Source organism: Danio aesculapii, chromosome 8 (genome assembly GCF_903798145.1).
Source record: "Danio aesculapii chromosome 8, fDanAes4.1, whole genome shotgun sequence".
Lineage (NCBI taxonomy): Eukaryota > Metazoa > Chordata > Actinopteri > Cypriniformes > Danionidae > Danio > Danio aesculapii.
The window spans coordinates 18,404,481-18,431,918 of NC_079442.1; the positions used below are offsets into that span (position 1 = coordinate 18,404,481).

Here is a 27,438-nt window from a genome sequence, read left to right on the forward strand (position 1 = left end):
TTAGATAAAATAGCACATTTATTAAAAAGAAACAGCATTAATATGCAGTTCCCACTTCAGAAGCCTTCAGTAAAGACAGTGTGGAGGAAACCGATCCAATACTATTTCAGGTCCCATGTTCTCTTCAGTTGTGAGGGAGGAGGGTCAAGAGGGGACAGGTAGTTAAACATGACTAACATTAACAGAGAAACTGCATCCCTCGCAAACGCAGCAGATTGTGTGGCATGAAGCAATACAAGTTTATGAAGGAGGGCACAATGAAAGGCCTCCGTGTGGTCTTTGGCTATTGTCCAAGATGTTGCGCATTTGTGCAGGACAAATCAAACACAACATTACTGTTTTTCAGATGGCAAAACAATGAAAAAAAAGCATGCAACAAATCAACCAACAGAAATAAGAACAGAAAGCACAAAATGGTAAAGCACATGAGGATGTATTCAAATTTAAGGCAACAAGGAATTAAAAGTACACAATGCATAGCAAAATAATAAAAATAAAAAGGAAAAAAACTCGCACAAACAAACAAACGCTTTTAAAACAACACCAGGAAGTGCAATAGTAAAACACGCATCATAAAAAAGTAATCAATCCAAAAGATCCTGAGGAAATAAAAACAACTACTTTCTGGAAAATAAAGTCTTTTAATATTTTTAATATTCAACCCATTTGCTTAAATTATACAACATAAAAACCCCACGGTAAATTAACCTCTTTCTGACAATCGTCAGTGTGTCGATGTGGCTGCAAATCAAGTCAAATCTGTAATCATCTAAAACTAAAACAACTCAAGGCCGCCGTTCAATCTAGGTAACATATATAAAAACCCAGACACCCCAATAGCCATTATGGACAAAATAAGGAGCAATAATAATATTCCGGCAAGAAAAATAACCGTATGGCACAACAAACCAAGTACCTTATATACACATGCACCGTGTGAACGCTTTTAAGAAAAAGAAAACAACTTTGGCGACAAAAACTCCAGGACTCTGACGAATAAAAAAGGTGCCTTATGTTTTATGATTGTTTTCCATTTTAAAAAACAAACAAAAAGCAAATAGAGGCAAAGCCTGTGCTTTCATCCAACTTTTGATAAGGTGAAGGCATTTTTTATAAGTTTTCACGAAAGAAACTCTGTGAAACGGCAGCACTCGCACTTTGAGATTCTGATCTAATGTTTTAGCATTGTCTCTCGACACCAAGTCACATTTGAAGGCAGGCTTGCTGGAGCAAAACAAAAAGGATGCAGAGGAAAAGTACTGCAAAACAATAGCAAGACAACAGTTGTAAACCAAAACATGCTGAGAAAAAGATGGACGAGGCAGAATGCAAATGAAATTTGCCATCTTGAATAGAAAATTCATGCTTCTGCATCCATACCTCACAGTGTATGGCGGGCATGGGTCTGTTGAACTATTTCTCAACCATTTCACAAAGTGAACTATTTCTCTCTTTCATTCTCACACCACAAACACGATGGTGGTTTTCAGAATGACGCAAATCCATGTTTCTTTGGTGGCACTGGTAAAAATCAAGAGAAAACCAACAATGGCCAAAAGAAAAAAAGTCGAAGTGACAAAATGTAATGACTTGTGAGCATCTATACTTCTCTCTACTGTGTAATAAATCATCGAGCCCTTTTGCGATGTTAATTAAGACGCCATTATTCACATTAACCAACAGGGTGTTGTAGCAGTGATCTCAAACCCCAGAAATTGACCACTGCTCCCAAGTAAAGGAACACTTTTTTGCTATTTTGGAATCCATTTTTTAGCTTAGCTTAGCATAAATCATTGAATCAGATTAGACCATTAGCATCTCTCTCAAAAACATTTAAAAGTTTGACTCTTCTTAAGTTACATCATGTAAAGAGACTAGGCCAATATGGTGCTGAAGTATTGTTGCTGGCCATATTGACCTAAATATCAACTTTCGTTTTCCATCGGTCTTAGTAGACAATGTAACCACAGAACAATCAAGCTTTAATTAGAAAAGTTGTCAAAAACTGTTTACATTTTTGACCTATGAAGTTTTAAAATGAGTCCATTTCCAAAATAAAGTGGGGTCTTCCATTAAAACTCATAGGGAAATCATGAGTAATTTAATAACTTGACGATACTTGATGTTTTGTTCTAACAACTGAATTACACACACTCAAAAGCAAACAACAGAATTTTATTTTTAACAATATGTGTTTCTACTATGCAAGTAGATCAAAACATTTGCAGTGTCAGTGTGTGTGGTTCAGATGTAGAACAAAATATCCAGGTATCGTCAAGTTATGTTAAGCACAGACCATGTTTCACTCATCAATTGAAACTTGAGGGAACCAGTAGCAATTCCCATTCTTGACGTCACGATTGCAGTACTTGAATTACTATCCTAGACATCATGAAACTGGGGAAATTGAGGGTGTTTGACACCATAAAAAGCACTTTAGTCCAATGCAGGACCCAAAAGACCCTTTGTTACAATCTCATGTTCCCACCTAAAAAAGGGCAGCAATTATACACTCTTCAAAAGAAAGAAATACGCTATTCAGACATTGCGTTATTCAGAGACTAAATGGGGAAAAGAGAATAATTTATGTCTGCTTTGTGACGCTGAAGGTATTGACAAATTGCGATCGAAGAATGAGAAAGCAGGTCACCAGGTAAATTTGAAGAGTTAGTTCAACTTAAAATGAAAGGTCATATTTACTCGCTCATGTCGTGCCCAACCCAGAAGATTTTGATCATATTTGGAACTCAAAATAAGATATCTTTAATGAAATATGAGATTTCTGTGCTTGAAATTGTTCACGCAAATATTCAACACGTTAACAAAAACTCGCACAAGAATAAACTTCACTAGTTTAGATAAGTCTAAGTCAAATCTGTAAATCATATAAAATTATTGTATCTATTTTGGGTGAATAGACTTCAGTCTTGCGACCAAAATCTCTAAATTGTAATTTAAATATCCGACTACTTGTGTTCCGGAAAGATTAAAACATATATAGTATTTGGAACAAACTGAGGGTGAGTAAATGATAACATTTTGAACTGAACTAACACTTTAAATTATAACAACAAATAATGAAGCTGCAGAAAATGTGTGATAGACGCTTGTATGAGTTTAAGGGAAATAAAAAGTGAGGAAAGTAAAGATTCACCCCCAAAAATGAAGATCTGCTGTTAATTTACAGGTTGTGGGCGACTTTCTTTCTTCGGCAGAACATTAAAGATGACTTTTAACTAAAACTGTGGTTATTTGTGGTTCCTAAAATGAAAGTCAACTGCTGCTGGCACTTTAAGACTCAAAATACAAAACAAAATAAAGACAAAACAAAAGGAATCCCTGTGGTTCCTAATAATACTACATGTGAAGTCTTATGAAGAGTCAGTCTGTGCAAAAAAAACAACAACATAAGATTAGCTACAAAATTATCCTTAAAGATTCAGTTTTGCTTCATAAGAGCTCAACATACTGTCAGGAGCCACATGTATTAATTTTCTTTCACCTGTATGTTTTATTTACTCTCAAAGTGCTGATAGCTATTGACTTTTACTTTTAATAAAGCTTAAAATCTCCTTTAATGTTCTACTTAACAGGATTGACTATTCTGTGATCATGTACTCAACATTTACTTGTTCCTATTGAACACAAAAGAAGATATTTTGAAGGATTTTGAAAACTGTTACTATTAAATTTCATAGTAGAAAACAAAAACAAGAGTCAACGGTTACAGGTTCCCAACATTCTTCAAAATATCTCCTTTTGTGTTCAACTGAACAAAAAAAAAGCCTCAAACTGGTTTGAAACAAGCAAAGGGTGAGTAAATGATGACAATTAGAATTTTGGAGTGAACTATCCATTTTAGAAGAAAAAAATGTCACCAAGATTACATCAATTTCCAGCAGATTTTCATATTTTGGGAGAATTTCTAATTTAATAATGCTTTATAACCTGCTGCTGAGGTGCATTAACCAAATTAAATCAAATCAAAACAGCTCCTTAAAACTCTCGTACCATTTCTGCCTCCAATAAGGAGGCCAAAAATAATTATAAAACAATCAAACAAACCAAACAGCAACAGCAGATCAACACCACAGCTGATCAAAAATAAAAAGCTTCAAACCAATAACTTTATCAGGTGATCTAGGAGTTTCTCAACCTCAGAATCACCTGCCAGACCAGACAAACCAGGTTTATAAAGAGGTTATTCCTGCCGCAAACTTGTGTGTGTGTGTGTTTATGCGCGTGCATTTCAATCGGTACCTCTCAGATCTCCTCAAACTAAAACTGCTATTAAATGTGTACAAACACAAGCACAACACACACACGAAATGAACTCTCCCTCCAAATCCTTACATTTTCTGGGTCTCCTCTTTCAATAACTAGCAATACCTGAAACCTCCTTGTTTCTGCAGGTCTCTCGCTCATCTTTTGCTCTCCGTCTGTCTGTCTATCTGTTATAACGTCAGTCTGTTTTTGTGCCTGTCCCACGGCTGTGCGTCAAACCCCCCACCACTCCACAGCCTGATGTCCTTCCTTCCGCCCGTCCGCCCTCACGTTCACTTGTTCTCCCTCACAGGCGGCAGAGGCAGAAGAGGGTTGGGATGAAGACCCCGAAAGCCACTAGTATAGGGAACATCAGGCTGCTGTTGTCAGTGGCGTAGGGGTTGGGGGTTCGTGGGCCGGAGCGAACTGGGTTTTTGGGAGCAGTGGAGGTGCTCTTCTTTTCGCCCTCTGGGCCCTCGCCCTCCTCTTCTTCTTCCTCCTCTTCCTCTCGCTTTTCTAGACCAGGATGAGGCTGCAGTTTTGGCACATCTGAGAAACAAAACAGCGCTTGTTAGGAAGACACAATAGTTTTAAAACAGTAAAAATAGTAGGATGACACTTTTTGAAACAAATTTTATTTTAAAAAAATCAATTTTTGTTTTGTTTTGATGGTTAAATTAAAATTTGAATGATAAACGTTGCACAAAATAAGACAAGTAAAATTTATTTCAATCATGAAACAATTTATTTGCTAACTTTTTAGGGCCCTAAAAATCTTTTTATATTTTCCTAAAATTAGATTTACTTAGTCTAAAACAAAAAAATTAGTTGCTGTTTTATTTATTTTTCTAGATTCCGTTTAATGGTTAAACATCTATCCTACCTTCCGGCAGGCGCTTCAGGCTCCCGGACAAAAACCATCAGACAGAGGAACAGCTTTTCCCCCAGAACTGTCTCCCTTTTGAACTCTGCCCTCCAACTGACTCTTTTGCCCCCTCATACACCCCCACACTCTCCTCATAACTTATACTCCCCATAATCACTACACTATTTAAAAAAATGCATGTTGGTCGCACTAGATTGCACTGATTCATTCAATTCATTTTGAATTGTACATACCCACTGTACATATACATTTGTAATTATGTTCATATCTATCTTCATACCTCTGATTATAAATGGAAACCTGTACATATATTCATCTATTGTTAATCTCTGTTTATAGTTAATACAACCTGTATATGTTCATAGTACATCCATCTGTAAATATTACCATAGTTTTTTTATAACTGCACTTTATAACTTATACCTGTATCCTGCACTTGCTTCTATTGCACTCCTGGTTGGACCTAAACTGCATTTCGTTTGTACTTGTACATGTGTAATAACAATAACGTCGAATCTAATCTAATATGATATTTTAATAATTAATAAACATGTATAATTATTCATATATATTTAAATCTTTCAGCAAAAACTACATTGGCCTATTTTATAAATTATATATGTTTTTTCTCCTCCAAATTTGTTTGTTTCTCTCTGATTCATTTCTTTTCCCTGAATTTTACATTAAAGACTAAATTGAACTGTATTAATTGATAAACATGTCTAATTATTTGAAAGTGATTTACCAAAAATAATGCTTTAAGGGAACTAATTCTAATAATTTTATTTTTGCCTTCATTTGTTTGCTTTAATGGTTCAATTAAATTGCAGACATTAAAAAACATTTCAAATGTATATAAAAAAAAAAAAAGCAAAACGTATAAATAAAGAAATGCTACATCCAACATTGTTTATATTTTTCCAAGTTCCATGTCTTGCGTTTTAAAGTTCCCTGCAAAAAGTGCTGGGTTCCACGCAAGTCCTTCATGTTGTCCCAACACAAATCGATTAAGTTAACGTCATTGTTTTTACAAATTCAAGTGGATTAAACATGAAACAATTAAGTTGTCCCAAAAAATACTGAAGAATTGTGTTGATTTGGTTAATTTCATTTGAAATAAGTAGTTTGAACAAGCATCTAAAATTGTAATTGCAATTGCTCAAATAATTAAAGACTAAAAAATTTATTCAGTAAAAGCTGTACAAATTCTGTAGAATTTTCTGTTTCAATTCTTTGATTTCATTTTTAATTACAGTTATAATTATTTCAAATATGTGAAACGTATTTATTTAATGATAAAGATTTAATAAAATGAAGTCTCTAAACAACACAACAGTCTTTACATTGAGTATATTTATAAACACTAGTTCATATAGTTTTATTCAACATACAGATCTATTTTTGAATTATTCACTCAAAATTATACTGCATTTCATAAACGGACTTGGCGATTCTGTCTACAATTTCAAAGAAATCACAGAAATCATAGGGCCCTAAAAGAGGGACGATGTGCAACTCGACCAATCCCAGTGGTCCGTCTTACCCTCTAGTTTGCCCTTCATCACATATAGAGCACATATCTTGGGGTTGTCATAGTAACCCTGTGGACACAAGAGATGAATAGATTATGGTTCACCGTTTACAGTGGATGAATGCATGCAAAGTCATGGAGAAAATATGCAAATCCATTCCAATATATTCAATGTGGCTTTTGGCCTGAAGGGCATCCGGCAGTGAATAAAAGACAAGCAAGGTCAGTGGCTCTCAGCGGCAGCAGTTTTGGCTTTAAATAAATAAATAAATAAATACAAAGATAGTTTTTTTTTTCATTTTTAATGTTGAATATAATTGCATTAATCAAAACATCTAAATAATCAGTAACATAAAACTGAATTTAACAACAATTTAAAAAGTGTTTATTTTTCTTAAAGATCAATGAATATAGAGTTGAATGTATCGCTCAATAGTTACGCTGAAAACATGAAGCGGCATAACTTTGAAAAAAATGTTTTAACCCATAATAAGAAATGTTCCTTAACCAGCAAAACGAAGAGTTAACGAATAAAAGCTGATTTAACCTTCTGTGTCGAGTGATTGGTGTGACCCACAGTGCCTGCTTTGAGTGTAGCCATGCATTTATACTTCTGCGTGCTGTTTGTGTTGCTCTGCAAGAACACTTCCGCTGGCAGTAGGCGTTTATGTTTTTCTGGGTCGAGTTTCTTCACAGGTGTTTTGTTTTTTTTCTAAACACTTCCTTAATTTACAAGTTGCTAAAACTCGCTCATTCAGAGGCGAGAGTTGGTGGACGTGCAACAACTTTAATCAAAAGGTAAACGCAAAACAAAAGTTTCCATCCGAAACTCCTCCACAGGACTCAACACTTCAGGCTCAATCGGGCTCACGCGGCTCTCAACACTGCCCACACTCGCACCACTACCAAATCAAATAATCACAGAGCTTGCGCTATGCATCATAGTGATGTGTAGCTACATTTTTTAAAAGGTGCGTGTCAGCGTTGCCCTCAGCCATGGCGAGGGCTATGCGACCGCGCAAAGGCTGCGCCAGACCATATGAATGCGCTTGATGCAGAAGTATAAATCAGCCTTAAAGATGCTACAAATTCAATTTAGGAATAATAGAAGATATACTTCAATTGCATTAAATGGTTGAAAATAATTGTTTTCTATTTTACGGGTTTTTATACACTGTAAAAAATGGTCGTGATTTCAACTGTAAAAAAAAACAAAAAAAAACTGTAACAATGCTACAGTAAAAGTACGTAACCTGGTTAACAGTATGTTTCCTTAATATATATGGCGAATAACCGTAAATTGACTTTCCCAGAATTCCTGTATGGCACATCCCTTTTTATGCTTTTGGTTGACATTACTATGGATCTTTTTATTTGTTCCCCTATCAGTTCTGTACATTAGAGAATTATGTTACATCTAATGTTGATAAACAGTGTTTATTTCATGACTTTAATTTTATGCGTCTTACCATACAGGTGTTTAGTAGCTGTGTGAATGACACTGAGCACCTTCTATACACTGATACACTTTTCTGCTTGTGGGAAAAGTTATTTGTGATGAGCATTAGTTCATTATGTAACATTCTCATCACCACCTGCATATGGCTGTTACGTGTCTATCTGGGCATCAAAAGATGGGTAGATGTTGGTAATTCAAAATACAGACATATTACCTCTATAAATTAATGAAATACGGTAGTTTACTGTAAAAATGAGAAATTACTTTTACGATTTGTGTCGTATTTTTAACGGTAAAATACTAGCAGCCACAGCTGCTGTTTTTTTACCGTAACTTTTACGGATTTATTTTTAACAGTGTAGCAATTACGATCAAAATAAATCCAGAACCAATTCAAGATATGGATAAGTCCTGCGTGCATTTGTGTTTTTCAAATTTTGCTTATTAGAAAATGAAAGAAGATACATTTTTTGAAGACATCTCATCTTTCAAATGCAGAAAAACAAACAACTGGAGGGGTGTAGTTAAGCATAATTCGCCCAAGCTGTCAAACTGACATCCTCAGTAAAGGACAGCCATCTCAGCGCAGAAGTAAATGGTCAGATTTTGATTAGAGATCAGCAAAAGAAAGTTTTTTATTTTTTTCTCTAGTGGATTAACTTGCACAGAATAATGTTTCACCTTAGGCTGTTTACATTAATACATTTTAGTTTTAAAAGGGCATTTTAGAACAAAAACGATCCACGTCCACACTGACGTTTCACCTAGCATTTCTGAAAAACTCTCCGTCAACACTACACCGCTGAAAACTCGCATCACGTGACTATACACACACTCTGGCATGCACTGAAAGCTGCTTCAGCGTATTCTCCCGTCTGAGCTCCTGGCAGTCAGCAGGAACTCTGAGCACACCTGCCCGACTAAGAGCAGCCGAACGTCGGCCAGTCCATCCCGAATCTGCCGGTGGATCTCATCTCCCTGTGGTTGTTAAATCCGATCTATACTTCATCTTGTGTAGACCTATATCTAACAAGTCTGTCTTTTGAATCCATCAGCCCTCTTGTTCTCAGGTAATGTGTTGTGGCCGCGCGCAAAGATAAGTTAATATACCTATTATTAATTTATGTAACTACGTACACCGATTCCGCACGTTTGACCGACTGCTTGCCTTTATTTCCTATAGTGTATAAATTTAATGTACTTCATACTTTTATAATTATTAAAATTATAGCTTAGGCTACTGATTATTATATTCAGCAAGAGACAGCTATTTCGTATTTCACCATGCTTTTCCTCTGATAATCTTTAATGTGTGCCTGACATTAAGCACATATTGTCAAAACCACACAGCCTAATGTTTCATATTTTTCAATGAAAATGAAGGGAGGCAGTTTAGAGCTGCACGATTCTGGCTAAAATGAGAATTACATTTTTTTTTTGCTTAAAATAAAGATCACGATTTTCTCACGATTCTATAGATGTAAAATAAAGGATAATACAAGTAGGCCATTATTATTGTTATTTCTCAAACATATGATAAAACAACAATAATATTATGTGCAGGTCTACTTTTGGTTAAAATGCTAAATATTAAATAGACTTTGAATGGAGGACTTAAACTTTAAATATGTCCTGGTCATTGAAGCACTGTAAAGTGATGACATCAGAATACAATTATTCAAATTCATTTTACAATTACTCACATTATTAGATCATTTATTCACTGGTAAAATCAGACATTTCACATTATCAGATTCTCTCTTACATTATATAGGCTAGACTAAGTATACTGACACAAAACATTATTTCACCATTAATAGTTAAACATTTATTCTTATGCACAACTAGAAAAACATAATAAATGCTTGTCGTATTATAAAATGCGATCAGATTATTTAAATGATGTTGGTGCATTTTCGGTTTCATTTTCACTGCTAAGTGTGGTTCATACTCCCCGCGTGGCTCCCAAACGACTAACTGAACTTATTTACAACTTTATTACCTGTTATTCACAGCCTATGCAGTTTCTGTTCACTAAAGTAGACGCGCTCCCACCCTCTCTGTGGTAAGAGCTCAGGGTCAGCAGCTCGCATTACATCATTACATGAAGACAAAAATGACATTTCTGTGGGAAATTATACCTTATAAATACAGTATGTGACTCTTTTAACATCATTTGGAGGTGTCCATGTCGCCGAGCAACACATGTGAAACAATGAGAAGACTTGTGCAGCCGCCTTTACTTTTCTCCTGAACTTAAAAATACGATTGGCAGAATCATAGAAATGCTGGATTCAGATCGTCCAGGGGGTCGAATCGAGATCACGATCTTTTTTTGATTAATCGTGCAGCTCTAAGCCAGTTATTAGGCTTTTGTTTTGTTATAAATTTGCATACAGTGAAGATGGCGGTACACGATGCCTTAACATTTTTGGTCTCTGTTATGTTTAAATTGTTAATAAAAAAATTAATGAAACATTGCTTTATGTCATGTTTTCATTTTATTGTTAAGATAGTGAACCGTAGCCAGGTTAAATGACGTTATAGAAGTACACTGCCGTTACATTTGAAGATTTACCCGACGTGTCCTCAGGAGTTTGTTATAATCTTGCGAAGTCTAAACTTACAAGGAGAGGATGAAAGTCTGAACTTTGTGTAGGCTACTTTATATTGAGAAAAGGCCCCAATCAGCTATGCCTCTGTTTTCAGAAGTCTCAGTTTTTCCCCATTCCACACAGTAGTGTTTTAAAACAAAAAATGGACTTTTCAGCATTTCAGGGCTCGAAAACTCTGGGATAGTGAACACGGAAGGTGTAACTGTAGCAAAACTTTTGCATTTTAAAACGAAAAAGTATTAGTGTAAACGTGTCCACTGGAGAGTTTGTTTTCGAACTGAACGCTCGGTGTCAATAGTAATGCCGTGTTTTTTTGAGCACCTGCAGCGTAGCAAGGTGTCGAGCGAGCGATACGGTTTCCAGAATATATTTGGCCCAAATCAAAGAAAAGTCAGGATTTGGCTCAAAAAACATACAATGTCAATTTTAATTTCATGTGGAGTTTAAATGAGTGAGATGTTTTATCCGACGACTGACAGACACGTTAATGTGTTGTGCTGCATCCTCATATCCATTAATGACGTCTTCCCTCTGGATTGCCATCATGCTCAATGTACACAGACACAAACCCCACTAGCCACAAAAAAAAGTCTGCTGTTTACATAAAAAAACAGAGCAGCTTTGAAATAATCTATTAAATTGCACTATGGGAACAAATAAAACGCTCCAAGCCAACACAATTAGTTTTGACAGAATCCATCTTCTTGGAAATACTGAGCTTGAGTGTGTGTGTGTAACTGGATAACAACCTCACCATTTCCAATCAATGTTCCTTCAGCAAGGAGGAACATAAATAGCATGCCTTATTAGATTGATCAATGTCCGCTTTATTCAATAAAAGATGACGGCATAGCTGTCACAAAAAGACACGTGTTTGCTATTAGGGATGTTACTGTGTTGAAGCGGAAACCACTGACTTTGTTAATTCTGTTCATTTAAAGAAAACATATCTTGTTGAAATGGTACAATCTATACTACAGCATAGACTGTACTACTATGGGATACATTCGATTGATTAAAATAGATCAGTTAGCAACATGGGCGTTGCTAGGCCTATTTTAGGGGGGCTGTAGCCCCCGTATATTTGTACTCAGACTCCCTAAAACTTTTAATTTGATATGAAAACAGCGGAAGAATTCAGCTCCTCCCCGCCTTTTGTTTTTCATTTGATCAGCAAACCACAGCTGTGCAGAGTGAGAGAACAAGGTGTGCGTTTATCTATAGATTGTTATAATATCTGCTTATTTACAGTTCTTTGCAATAGATACACTTGTTTCACTTGTACCCCAATGTCACAGAGGAGCAATCGGGTTTCCCATCTACTGTTTCATTGGTGCTCCTCATAATCACAACCGTTTCCTCGAAAAAGTGGCTCTTATCGAACATTTCGCTAATTTAATTTCAAAATAAACTACCAATATAAAACACATTTTGTGTTAGTGCATGTAGCAATAGCTATACCATACAGTCTTGCACAGAAAGGATTAAAGACAGTGACAGAACCACTTAGTGAATGTACTCATTTTAACTGTCAGAGTCACAGACAGAGATACAAACATCATGTGCTGTCTTGTATTAAAAATCCTTATTTATTATTGTGATTCAGATCATGAAATATGTGGATTAGCCTATAGTTTTAAAATATAAATATATTTAAATTTGCTGTTTAAATAGAAAAGTGGCAGTTTTATTTATTTAATACATGGTAACAAAAAATGTGCTTGAATATAGAAAGTGCTTTTTACTACGGTAAACAGGTGTGTTGAGCCTATTTAGCTCATTCAGAACTCAAATGGCTATCTCTGTTTTTGAAGTACAGTGGGATACTGCTAGTTTAGCATACAACCCCACCATATTAAACATTTGAACTTTTATTAATTTCTTACTATTAAATTACTACTTATAAATGTTATAAGAAGCTTATATATATATATAAAAAGAAGCTATATATATATATATATATATATATATATATATATATATATATATATATATATATATATATATATATATATATATATATATATATATATATATATATATATATATATATATATATATATATATATATATATATATGCCAGTTTCACTAAAATATGAAGCAACGCAACCTTTTTTCCACTGCTGTTAATAAGAGATGTCAGCAAATTAGAAAATCAGCATATTAGAATGATTACTGAATGAATCACGAAGCCGGAGGAAACACACATCAGTTACTTTCTACGTTTCTAAATTAATCAACCGTTTTGAATGAATCATTTGAATGAGTAATCAATGAATCCCTCTTTAAAGGGCACCTATTTTACCCCTTTTTCAAGATTTAAAAAAAGTTTTCTCCAAGAGAATTAATTTTTTTTTTTTTTTATTTAAGAGTGTCTCCAGAATGCGCCTGTTCCAGCTCAAAACACCCATCAGATTATACCTATTTATTATACCTTTCAGAATATTGTGATTTTCTGCTCTAAACAATATGTGGCTGTTTTGTTGTTTGTGTCTTTAATGCTAGTTCTGCTAGTGTGTCTCGGCTGCGTCAGATAAACAGCACAGTGACAGACATGAAGGAAGCAGATCTCACGTAACATTTGTGAGAAATACTACAGTAAGAACTTTGCCAATAATTATTTGATGTATTTGTTGTGGAGATAATTCAAGCCTTTCTGCAACGATGAATCACACAATGTCGTCTAACTTTGCACTGTTTTTGCATGCAAATGTGAAAGGATACATGTTAATATCCACTGCTGTATGGATAACTGTTATGCTAATGTACAAAATAAACCAGATTTAACGTCCACAAACAGGGAAGTGTTTATAATTGTACTGAAATGCGGCTGTGGTGATAAAGGCGGTTAAAAAAAAAAAAAAAAAAAAAAAAAAAAAAAAAAAAAAAAAAAAAAAAAAAAAAAAAAAAAAAAAAAAAAAAAAAAATCGCTGTAATTAGTTACAAACATGCACTGTTTTAAAAACTTTTTAATCTTGTAAAACTCATTCTTGATCACATTTGATGATGCTTGATGATCACAGCGAGCTGAACAGATCTTTTAATCCCCTTTGCTTTGCGTACGTCCTGTCTTGTTGATATGATTATACGTGTTACTACGGAGACATGTTAATATGCGGCTGTCAATCAATTTGGTGGCCGAGGAACTCGTAATCCTACGTCACGTTGCGATGGGTGTCAAAATGGAAGAGATTTGGATCCTATTTTAACATCAGGAAATAAAAAAGGCTAGCTGTCTTTATATGACTCCAATATGACGGTGGGCAAACTATACCTACACACAGTTCTGTCCAAACAGCTTTTACAAAAGATTATTTTCATCATAGGTGCCCTTTAATATAGGGGCTTGACACCACCTACAAGTGGTTTCACTATTGGAATTTATTGATTACTGACAGGTCTAAACAATCCAGGGTAAAAGCACTAACACACTCAGCAAAATATAGTTTAATTACAAAAAAAGTCCATAAAAACACTGAGATTTATTTTGTTAATATCACCAACCCCTAGGCATCCGAAAAATACAGTTCAAGTCTTACCTTAACAAACTCTACAGTGAGCTTCCCATTAAAAGTGGATACTTCGCCGTGCACACTCAGTTTTCCTCTTTTTATGGAGAATGGCACTATTTCATCGTGAGCTGTGCTGTGACCCACACGGTCAAAGATATCCAGATCTTTCACCACAACATGGCCGTTTAAACGCACGTCAAAAACCTGAGAAAGAAAAGACCAAGAAAGAAAGGACATCATGAGGGGAAAATATTGGAGATTTGAAGTAACATGAATTATTAAACATTACCATGTCAAAATGTCTACAAGACTGACTGCATATGGAGGTGATATTTTTAGTGTCAATATTAAAAAGAAAATGGAAAAATATGGGTAAAAGATTGTTCATCATTCAATGCTACATTTATGATAATAAACATAAAAAATAAGATAAGCTTAATTTCTATTATTTTATTTGTTTCTACTATGGATGTCAGTGGCTGATGTTTTACAACATTCTTCACAATATTTTGTTTGGTGTTCAACAAAGCAATTCATAAATGTTTAGAACCACTTGAGTGCAAGTAAATGGTGAGGAAATTGTCATTTCTGGGTGAAATATCTTTTTAAAAGGTCTTTAAATGTACTATCTAGACTAAAGACTACTAGTCTTTAATGTCTCTAATGTACTATCGACTGAGTCTCCTTTTAAACATTGAATTACAGAACTGGTTGCTATAAACCATTGTTAGTAGAGCTGCAGTGACCAATTGATGCATTGTAATTAATGGATCAATTCTTACGCCTTATAGATGGTGACCCACCAATCGCCATGGACAAATAGTTGCCAAATGAACTCCCCCATTAGTTCGCTTTAGTGTGCTGTTTCAAACTTGTTTTAGCTGGATTTTGTTTGAAATGTCATCTTTTTAGTTCGTTCTTTGATTTCATTTGTGGTATACCGTGGCTTTTAGGAAATGGTGCCAAAAATAAATAAAATTACAGTATTAAACAGTGCAGCACAATATTAAAATACATCTCAGTTCGTCTGACAGAGGAAACATGCAGGCATAAATGCATACCACACTGTACTGTACCGAAATGTACGGCTCAGTGGAAATGGTGTTGCGATTTACTCAGGAATTGATTCTGAGTTTGGCATTTATTGGCAATCTAGGCTATTTTTTAACCATACACTAAAATGTCTGTGAAAAAATGAGGGCTTGTGCGAGTCCAATGTTCAAGCACCTCTGCTTTTATGCCACAAGATTAATGTAAACACAGCTCACTATAAACACTGTTGTAATTTCCTTAAACTTTTCTTAACTTTACCAATGATCATTTTAGGTACAAGTGGTACGTATAAGGAATTGGAGGTAAGAGGAGTACGGCTGTCACAAAACATACAGTTTTTCTGTTGATAAAAACCCAGGTTGGAATAGATTCAAGAGAGAATCACAATGCATTCAAAAAATAATTTCTCGAATCAATTTTACGCCACAGCTCTAATTTTTACACTTAATGACATTATAGTTTTTAGTTTTCAATATATCATGGTAGTAATATACGACAGTATGTTTTGTTGTTTGTTTATTCCCCTTCAAACAATAAAAATAAACAAGACATATGTTATTGTATCAGACCCCCTAGTTTTCGCGATTCCGCAAAATCAACAAAGTGTCGCAAATTTTTGCGATCATGCAAAATTCTTAATTAAACGTAAAGTAATCGAAAAAAAAAATTAAAATCTCATAAAACATTACATTCGGAACCATAAAATTATATTTATTTCAGCTTGCAATAAATTGTTTTACATGACTTATAGAACGTCGCATACGCAGCAGACGTGATGTATTTGAATGTCTCTCGAAATATGATGTCTCACCTGCTCCCTCACAATCATTACATTATTGAATGGAGGCGAGGGAGTTTTCAGCTTGTGCAGTAAGCAGATGAAGTGCGAGTGACTTACATGTGAAGTCATAGCAAAGATGAGATATAGACATCTTGTGGCGCGAATTGGGCGTTTTGTGCATTTGACTCGCTTCAGACTGCAAAAGAAAGTTGGAGCAAATTGAGCAATAGAACAGACAGGTGGAGATGAGGTTGGTTCAAGGGTGACTGCCGCTTGACATGACCGAATTGAAGGCCATTATTTGTGCTTTACATGTATGGCTGGTATTATGATGTGCATCAAATCGATAAAATATTTTGGCGAACTCTTTCCCTGCCATTGAAAAGTTTTACGGCAATCCGTGTTTTAGGTGTATTATGGTAGGGCAAGTCCTAAGGCATGTCCTATGTGTGACAATGTCAAATGCTCCAGGGAGTGAAATCTGAGAAAAATAAGATCGTGGATAAAAATTAAGAGTAATACAACCTTCCTTTGGCTTAATCCCTACTGTTTCAGATCTTTTCTTGACAGGAGACCAAAATAAAGAAGCTTTATATTTATGATTTGTGTCATTGTTTCAGATTGCACACCCAACATAGTTGGCTACCTGGTAAATACATGTAATTTTACATTTATATATACATTTTTTTTAAATCGCAAAATTGTCCGCAAATTTCTGGGAATTACCGCCACAAAATCAATAATTTTTATCACAAATAAAAATCACAAAAACAAATCTTGAAAAACTAGGGGGTCTGATGTATAGACAATATTCAAACCGTTTTATACTTTTCTGGTTAAACGGAAAAAATTTAGCATGAAAATTTCAATTTCCTCACTCAACTTTTATGAATTTCTTTCTTCTGCTGAACACAAAGGAAGATATACAAAACAATGTGAGGGTAAAAAACATACTATGAACATCAATGGCTGCTTTTATCCAACATTCTTTAGGATATCTTCCTTTGTGTTCAACATTTTTGCAACAACCGAAGGATGAGAAAATAAAAGAATTTTCTTTTGACTGAACTATCCCATTAAAATCCTGCATAATTTCTACGTTCAAATTTTTGATTGTGATAAAACAAACACTATATCAGTACAAATAGTTATTGAAAGTAAATATTTACAATTAAATAATATAAAATTGTAATAGTTAAAAACAAACAAAAATTTTATTATTACAAGATAAATTAATTAAAAAGGAAGGAGAGTGCATCTATTAAATAGAAGGCAAGACCTTAAGAGAGTTAAAATAAGTTATAAAACATTGCCACTTTTTAAAGAAATTAGTTTTCCCAGAACATCTAACCTTTTCCAATTTTAGAAAATGCATGATATCTACAAGTCATTGGGGTGTAGTTGGAGGCTTATTTGATTTCCAGTAAAGTAAAATACGACGCCTAGCTAATAATGAGGTAAAGGCCAAAATATCAAGTTGTTTAGAATTGAACTGGGACCAAATCTTTGGAATCCCAAAAATGGCAACATCAGGGGATGGGTCTATAATTACCTGCAACAGAATTGTAAAATTTTTAATCCAATAATTCTGTAACAGAGGGCACATAAAGAACATACGACTTAAATGACACCTTGGTGCACGACATCGGTCACATCTATCATCATTACTGGGAAAAATGTCAGATAGCCTTGTTTTTGAGAAGTGGATTCTATGAAATACTTTAAATTGTATCAGGCTAAGGAGAGCACAAATTGTACTGGAACGTATTCTCTGTAGCGCACCAAGCCACCATTCTTCCTCAAAACATAGTCCCAATTCATTTACCCAAGATTTTTTAATTTTAAGAGAACAATCATCCAAGCTTAAAATGCACCCATAGATTTTAGAAATTTGTAATTTGTGTTGAGGGTTTAGTTGCGGTAACTCTTCCCATACCTGTAACTTAGGCAGCCTGTAAGAATCTAAAAAAATGGGATTCTGACGACTCTATTACAGAGGAAAGGTGTGCATAGTTACAAAAAAATAAATAAATTCTATACAGATCCTGAAAATTTCTTAAACCTTTTGCATACCATTGCCTAAATACAGGATCATTAAGGGATGGTGGAAACATGTGATTCCCAGTAGTTGCATTAGTGTTAAAGCTGAGGAAAAATTAAAGGGGAAATGAAGCACTCAGTCAAGTTTACCTTATTTTGTACATTGGATTCCACTTTAATGAAAATATATTAAACAAACTTTTTTGTTTAAGCAAATAAAGGCTTTACAGTCTCCTTTACTTCCATTGTATCCATTCAGCTGAGGGAACGGAACCAACCCTGGGACGTCAGACACAGCGACACTCCAAGATGGCGGAGCCCTAGGTCTAAAATCGATTGTAAAACATGCCATTATCTTCTAAATGGTTACATTAATCGAGTTTAATATATTTTCATTAAAAGGGGAATCCAATGTACAAAATAAGGTAAACTTGACTGAGTGCTTCATTTCCCCTTTAAAGTGTATTCTGAATTGGCACCAGAACCGAACTGAAGCAACAACTACTGGATTATGTGTTAGGGAAGAGGAGGAGACATTGAAAGATAGGGGAGATGTAAGGAAAGCCAATCCCTCATCATTTCTGACCCATGCACAGCAGAACTCACAAACCCACACCTTTTGTTGAGACTGAGCGAAGTAAACCTCAGCATATTTCATGACCAGTATGTAGTCTCCTTCTTCTCTGATGGGCACTTCATAACCGAATGTGTCCTCATTGTATCTCTCTGTCTGATAGAGAATCTGATCCTCTGGGCTGGAGCGCAGGATAGGCAGACGCACACCATAGTCTGATGCTGAAGGAGAAAGACAAACAAACCAAACAAACAAAAAAAGTGAGTTTGGGTACAGATACACATGACATTTTGTCATTTCATTTCATAACATTTTGGGGAAAATGTCAAATGAGAGCAAGGTTTTAATCAGGCTGCGTTCCAATATCTATTTATAGCCAATGAAGAGCCGGGTGGAAAAGGAAATACCACATTCACAATACTAATCTTTTTCTGGTGCCGATGATGCAAGAATATGAAATCTGACCAAACACATAATGCCTTTACACAGTTTTAAATGTGCTCTGCAGGCCCAGACATGTGCTCTACTTCTCATATGACTCAGGAAGTGACAGTCATCACATTTCAAGCGACATGAACTTCCTGATATGATCGACAGCTCTAATAACTGACTACTAATAAGCCAGACGAGCTGAAAATCAGTCTTTTACTTCATAACAGAAAATCAAATGATCATACTGAAATACAAGCAAATGCAGTGCAAACAAAATACCTGTAATATTTATTAATATATTTAAAAGGGGATAGTTCACTCAAATGACCTTTGTTACCATTTACTCACTCTCAAGTTTCCAAAACCACATGATATTCAAGAAACACAATGACATTTACTTCTAGTATCATCTTCAATGAAGTGAAAGTCGATACGGTTTCTAAATATCCATTTCTGGTGTTCCACATATGAAAGAGAACAACACAGATTTGAAAAGACCCAAAGGCGAGTAAACCTTTAGAAAAAGGAACTACTCTTTAGGATACTTTTACTAGTGCTGGTGCAACGGATCACAAATCTCACTGTTGGGATCATTTCACAGGTTGAGTCTCGGATTGGATCATTTTTTGAATCCGAAACAAGGAGACAAATGTAATTTGCTCTATATTTATAACAATATCAACAGTACTTTTGGGTTTTAACAAAAATAACTCATAGAACCTGTGATTTTAATAAAAAATTAAATCAAAAAAACAATCAGATTAATGATTACAGTTTTAAAAATAAATATTTTATACTTAGTGTAATGTGAAAAACAACCTTCGCTACTGCTGCTGATAATGATAAATGTATAAATGTAACATTATAATCTTGCGCATCTAATATTGATCTTTTTTGTCTGATTTTATTTGTCATTCAATAACTCACTCATAAAAACTTCATGTTTCCTTAATAAATGAATTATTTGCAAAAAAAATTATTCAGTGACACATTTTCAATGGTTGGTTGTCGCCACCTATTGGCTAAGCAATGAAATTGCTGCAACCTTCATTTGGAGCATCAAGTTGCTTTTAAAATGGCGATTTCAATTTATCACATCACATTTTTAAACTTATTTTTGGCATTTTTGCCTTAATTTGACAGGACAGTAGGTTGATAGGAAATGAAGTGGGAGAGAGAGAAGTGTAGGATTGGGAAACGTCCAAGGGCCAAAATTCGAACTGGGGACACTCAGAGCGATGCCGCAACATACAATAGACAACACATCAGCGTTTATATCTAAACTACAAACTGTTATTCCAGTACTTCTGTGCTGTTTGCTCATTTGTAACTCAGAAATTATACTGGCTAAAAACTGAATATCTTTCTCAGTCAAACAGATTTGAGCGCACCGCATAGAAGGATTAATAATCATATTCAAATCACAATCATTTATAATTTAGGTTGTGTGGGTGTTTGATAGGAGATCCAGATTTTTTAATTATTAATTGTGTAGCTATACACTGAATACATAAATGCAGGCTAAGCAGGAAGTGACAGAAAACACATTTAATAACCTAGAACGACATGCATTTAGGTGTCACCACAACTTCTACAGTCACCCTTATATTTAACAGGGAAGCCAAAATACTCCAATACGCGTAATGTAAATTACACCGGACTTGATTTTTTATTTTTTAAGTTCCTCCACTAGAGTTGTTGACTGACCATGCACCGTTTACATAAACACTAATTCACTGTGTCAATATTTGCTTAAATATCTAATATTGTAACATGTTTTATTGATTATTAAGTTACAGATTACATTGAGTGTCGTTAACATCTACACCTACCCCAACCTTAAACCCAACCATCACAGTAGCATGAATGTTACAATGTCCACTACATATTAGACTTGATCCGGTACGTAATCGTGCTACAGACTGCAGCGAGGACATCGTGGTGTGCGGGGGGCTCAGTGAGGAGCTTGGTGGGGAGATGGGAAAGGTGAACCTCGGTTTGTTACTGCCTATTGCAGTTCAAAACGTAGGTGGTGAATCATGTTTTTTTTTTTTTTCAGTTCGATTTGAAAATCGTTACATGCCTACTTATAAATCAATATTATTTAATGGACCAGAACTAACGTTGACTGTTTTTACTAACTAATATTAACAAAAACTGCATAAACACTAGCAAATCTCTCGTATATAACCCGCTAGTGCTAGATGATACATGACCATTTATATGATAAACATATTTTTTGGCATTTACTTCACATATAATCAACGCACATACATAGCGCTATGCTGAACACTTGCATTACCCTGTTTGCCATAGCACTCTGAAACACATTGAGGGTAAATTACTGAATTCTCAATACTGCATTACACTAATGTTTAGTACAACCGTATCTAAATCAATGTGTTTTTGAAAGTTTCGGCTTTTTTTTTTCTTGCCAGCTAAAATCCCTTCACTAACTTAGTGGGAGATTACATTACCTACTGTATATTAACTTTAGTGATTTAAAGGGCAAAAAAGGGACAATGGTCATATCGACAAGCAACAGAGCAAAGTCGGTCTCTAAAGCAAGACTGTATCATGTAAGTATTTCAGTATCGAATATCAATACATGTATCAAAACATATCGATATTTATTATAACACTAATCATTAAAATATCAAAAGGTAGGCACCTTTAATCAGGATTGGAGCTAAACTCTCCAGCAAATATTGTAAACCAATACAAAGGTTCTTTATAAACCAAGACAAGGCGTTAAGAATTTTGTTCATCATCTGTACACGACATAGACACTTATTCATTCTTTCACAACCACAACAATAGCCACTTTTTGTGCAGACGGCTTGTGAAAAACACCTCTTCTTCAATGCCAAACATTCTCAAGGACTCACCTTTGCCTACTTTTCCTTCCAGTGGATCTTTTTTAAACTGAATGCCGTGCACGTCTGTGTGCGTGTCCCCGCCGGCGTTCACAGCCCAGATGACCCGTTCAGCCAGGATCTGGGCCCCGCTCTCAGCCCGACACACTTCCACCAACAGCCACAAAGCCGCGATTACAAGCCGGGCAGAACAGCGCAATGTCACCCTCTTCATGGCCTACAAATGTCCAAGAGGAAACGAGAAAGAATCAAGAAAAAAGGAAGTGAGTGAAAATCTGAACAAGAACTGACATTTTTATTTATAAATTGCTGCTGTTTTCTGTTAGAATGTACTGTAACATGCCTTAAAGAGCTCATCGATGTTAAAATTGGCCAATGTGGCCAATCAAATTAAAGTAGGCAGAGCAACAGATACCAAAAATAAATCCCAGCACTACTGTTTTTAACCATGAAAGAGTGTGAAGTAAGCTACAAGTAGATAAATATATAACTACTATGACAAAAATATAAAACAACCAACAATTCTTCTGACAGCACAGGACCTATTGTTTACTATTTTGAGGAGCAAACACTGAATTAATCAGTTAAATGAACCGTGTCATTTTCCTTCATTTTCTATTTTGGGTTTTAAACATTATATTACTTTAAAAATACAAACATTAGTTCAAAGTACATAATGAATACTACCATATTTACCAACCAAATACATTGCGTTTGGTTTTATATTCGCACAGACATTCTCCTTTATAATATCATTTCAGAAATGTATTCTTTGCAAATTCTAAAGAGGGAAATCAGATTTGCAGCCAATGGCTATCAAAGTACAACATTGTTCACAGTCAATGAAATAGTTCTAATGTTGTTTTGAAGTCATACTTAAATGAGATTTCAGATCCAAATTAGCATGGTAAATATAGGGACAGTTAAAATGAACAAAGTGCGAATATAAAACCAACTTTACCTCCATACCAAATACAGGCCGGTAGCCAGCTTAGTGAAAAGAGTGCTTCTTTTTTTCCCTCAAAAAGTGGACCTTTTTGCAGATCTTCGCCTCATTTTCTTTTCATTTGAGGTTTAAATAATGCATTTTACTGATTTTTAAGCACTATTCTTGTTCTGGATTAGCTTGTTGAGTGTTCATCATAATCACAATATTAATGTACCAAAAACATTTCTTAAAGACTTAGAATAAAAAAAATATAAAAACTACTTAATATTTTATACTTATTACTTTTAAAATACAAATTTACCACATAGATCATTAGAAAAAATGAATCTGTTAAAAGTTTAAAATTAAAAACTGTGAACCTGCTGTCATGTTTTAGGCAAATAATAAACTGACCAGCACATTAAACTTTCCTCAGTGTGAATTTGGCCATTTGAATAATAAAAACCAAATTTAAGCCAAAATATTAATAGCAACATACAGCTTCCTGATTTTTCTAGTAAAATAGTACATTAAAAAAATTCATAGATACAGGGTTTCTGCAGGTTTCACCAAGTCTAATATTTAAGACTTAAGACCTTTTTAAGACAAGAAATACATTTTAGACTTATATAGAGCTTAACGCTGAAATGATTTTTTTAAATGGCCCAGAAGAAGTTTTTTACTTGCCCAATCAAAAAACTAATTGTAATTAGTTGTTTCTTAGCCACATTTTTAAAATGATGCATCAAAACAAGCAGACTCTTGTTGTATACATACTAACTTTAAAAAATCTTTAAAAATAAAAGCTTAACTAAACGAAACGTATGCACAACAAACTGTTATGGTGTTAATTATAAATAGAGTTTTGCTAGAAGTTTTATTGAGATATATTATTGGTGATTGAATACATGTTGAATCGATTGGGTTTAAAATGATTTAAGACCTACAAGACAATATTTCTGTGACCTTAAGACTTTAAGACCTCAAATTTAGTATTTGAAATTTAAGACATTAAGACTTTTATAGACCCTGCGGATTGTGTTGAGGCAAGTTGGAGCAAAACTATGCAGGACACTGACCCTCCAGGACTGAGTTTGGACATTCCTGCTGTACAAGTATTGTTCATTCTTAGGTCATTTTAATAAATAAACACATTAAAATTAACTAATGAAATTTTATTGTAAAGTATGTCAATTTTAATAGAGTGAACATGACTTTAAACCCTGGGTCAACCTTGTATACCCTGAATTACAGTATCAAGGCCTTATGAGGAAAAATGACGATTCACTAGAATATGACAGCACGTTGTTAAGCAACCAACCAAATACTGCCTCGCGGCTCCCCTAATTAATTATTCATACGCCATATACAGTTGCACAAACTTCAACGCATTGTTTGCTTCAGCGTCAGCCCAAAAACACGAGAAAACGACCGACAAGCAATAAGAATTGTCTCCATAATTCGTTTTCATTATTTATGTGGCGACAGTTTCCTCAAATGAACGCTGGACACGTCTCGAGGTGTAGTTACGCGTCCAATCAGTTACCGACATCATGCATATGCAAATAAGGTTAACCCAGGATATACAGCTGAAATGTGAAAACCCTGGATTACTCCCTAACCCGAAGGTGAGGAAAAGTCAACAGTGTGCGACAGTTTGAAATTGATAACCTGGTTTCCATAATGGCCCAGGGTTATCAAATTTGACGTGTGGAAAGCCAAATGTATGTGTGTGACTTACTGTGCAGTCAGCGAAACACTCTCAGTAGTGCACGACCGGCTCCGTTCAGATTCTCCAGTTGCAGGTTGTCGTTTTGCCGTCCAGATCGCCGCTCATTTACCTGCCTGTTAGTCGGGTTTGGCTGCGGGTGGTTAACGTTAGCTGGCTAACTGACTTCCCTCTTGCTCTGTCATCAGTGTGGCTGGCAGCTGGAGTCTGCAGGTATATTCCCTCACATCTGCGCCCGTGTGTGCGGCGCGTGCTCGCTCTCCTTTAACACAAGATCACGCCGTGGTTATTCTGCGCTTGTAAACCGCGCAATACATGTGTTTTGGGCTTTTTTGCGACTGAAATGACGGCTATTTCTGACCGGGAGGGCCGCGTCAGTACTGTGGGTATGTGCAGTCAGCAGCGCAGGTTGAAGGGATGGAACAGTAAGGAGAGACAGACTAACTTGATAGACAGGTTCCGGGGGAGACGGGACTTTTCCGCTATCAGCCAATCACGAGCAGCCAAATGACAGATTGTGGCGTTTGATTTGTTTGTAGGAAGAATGGCTTCGTCAAGTCCGGCGGGCTCTGACCAATCAGGGTCGATGGAAGTGTTCAGAACTAGCAAATCAAGTGTATCAACTTTCACTCACTTCCTCGCATAAATTAGCTGGCTTCAGTTCATTGGTTGATTCATAGGCAGCTAGAGAGCGGAACTGTTTTATTTTAACGGGCAACATAAAGATACAGAATTAAATTATTAACCTTTAATTGATTATATTTATCACTATTATTTATTTAATAATGAGTAATTATTGTAAAATATGTTACAAACTACATATGTTAAATCCATAGGCCGAAAAAAAAATTAGTTATAGTTTCAAACTGGTTTCATGAAAAAGGTTTTGATGTTTTATAACAATAATAATGATAATAATAAAAAATAATAATAAAAAAAAAATAATAATAATGATAATGATGATGATAATAATAATAATAATAATAATAACAATGATAATGATGATGATGATGATGATAATAATAATAATAATAATAATAATAATAATAATAATAATAATAATAATAATAATAATAATAATGATAATGATGATGATAATAATAATAATAATAATAATATTAACAACAACAACAATAATAATACATTTATAAAAAGTCAATTATTTTATTTATTTTATAATTAAATCATTAAATCAATAAAAAATACTTCATAAATCATTTCATTATTAATCATTATTTCATTATTAAAAGTGCAATCAATTAATTACCAAACATTTTAAGATAGATGGATAAACAAAACCACAATATTATTTACAGTATGGACTGAACTGAAAAAAAATTAGTAAGCATTAGATAAAAATATGTTAAATGACATTTATACATGTATTAATATATAATATGCAATCATATTAAATCATATTTATCATATTTTAAAACATAAAAAACAATAATAAAAATATATTTTTGTTGTAAAAATCAAGTGTATCAACTATTGGTATCAACTTTCACTAACTTCCTCGCATAAATTTGGCTTCAGTTCATTGGTTGGTTCATAGGCAGCTAGAGAGCGGAACTGTTTTATTTTAATGGACAACTTAAAGATAATAAATTCAATTATTAACCTTTTATTGATTATAATTATCACTATTATTTATTTAATAATGAGTAGTTATATTAAAATATGTTACAAACTACATATGTTAAATCTTTATACTGTAAAAAATCTGTTATAGTTTCAAACTGGTTTCATGGAAAAGGTTTTGATGTTTTAAAATAATAATATTAATAATAATGATGATGATAATAATAATAATAACAATTGTATAATAATAATAATAATAATAATAATAATAATAAATTAATGAAAAAAACCTCAATTAAATTTATTTTCATTAATTTCGTTCAATCAATAAAACTGCTCCATAAATCATTTCATTTTTGATTTAAAAGTGTAATCAATTAATTAATTACCAAACATTTTTAGATAGATGGATAAACAAAACCACAATATTGTATACAGTATGGACTGAATTGAAAAAAATGATCACAATTAGATAAAAAAATATGTAAATTGCATTTATACATTTATCAATATATAATATGCAATCATATTAAATCATTCATTAATTCACTTTCTTTTCGACTTAGTCCCTTTATTAATCTGGGTGTCGCCACAGCGGAATGAACCACCAACTTATCCAGCACATGTTTTATGCAGCGGCTGCCCTTCCAGCTGCAACCCATCACTGGGAAACACCCATACACTCTCATTCACACAAATACACTACGGAAAATTTTGCTTACCCAATTCCCCTACAGTGCATGTCTTGGGACTAGGGGGGAAACTGGAGCAACCGGAGGAAACCCACAGCAACATGGGGAGAACATACAGAAAGGCCAACTGACTCAGCCGAGGCTCTAACCAGCAACTTTCTTGCTGTGAGGCGACATCGCTTTTATAAGTCATTTCATTATTAATAAAAAAAGTAATCAGTTAATTGCCAAACATTTTAAGATGGATAAACAAAACCACAATATTGTATATAGTATGGACTGAACTGAAAAAATAATCACAATTAGATAAAAAATTTTAAATTACATTTATACATTTATCAATATATAATATGCAATCATATTAAATCATATTTATCATATTTAAAAACGAAAAAAAAAATACAAAAACATTACTATTGTTTTAAAAATTACGGTATTTTTGTCGGTGCCAATAGCCTTGTGGTTAGTGCATCGACACCTGGCAC

General features: G+C 34.4%; 1 protein-coding gene across 1 annotated transcript; it reads right to left on the reverse strand.

The window, feature by feature from the left end:
* mlec (malectin) lies at positions 1 to 25,107 on the reverse strand. Its single transcript, XM_056463349.1, has 6 exons — positions 24,693 to 25,107; positions 22,036 to 22,240; positions 18,758 to 18,936; positions 14,295 to 14,471; positions 6,693 to 6,750; positions 1 to 4,812 (listed from the first exon to the last, which is right to left on the reverse strand). Exons 2-6 carry the CDS (start codon positions 22,235 to 22,237, stop codon positions 4,571 to 4,573), a joined length of 858 nt encoding a protein of 285 aa, XP_056319324.1. The 5' UTR covers positions 22,238 to 22,240; positions 24,693 to 25,107; the 3' UTR covers positions 1 to 4,570.
* Between the last annotated feature and the right edge of the window lie 2,331 nt (positions 25,108 to 27,438).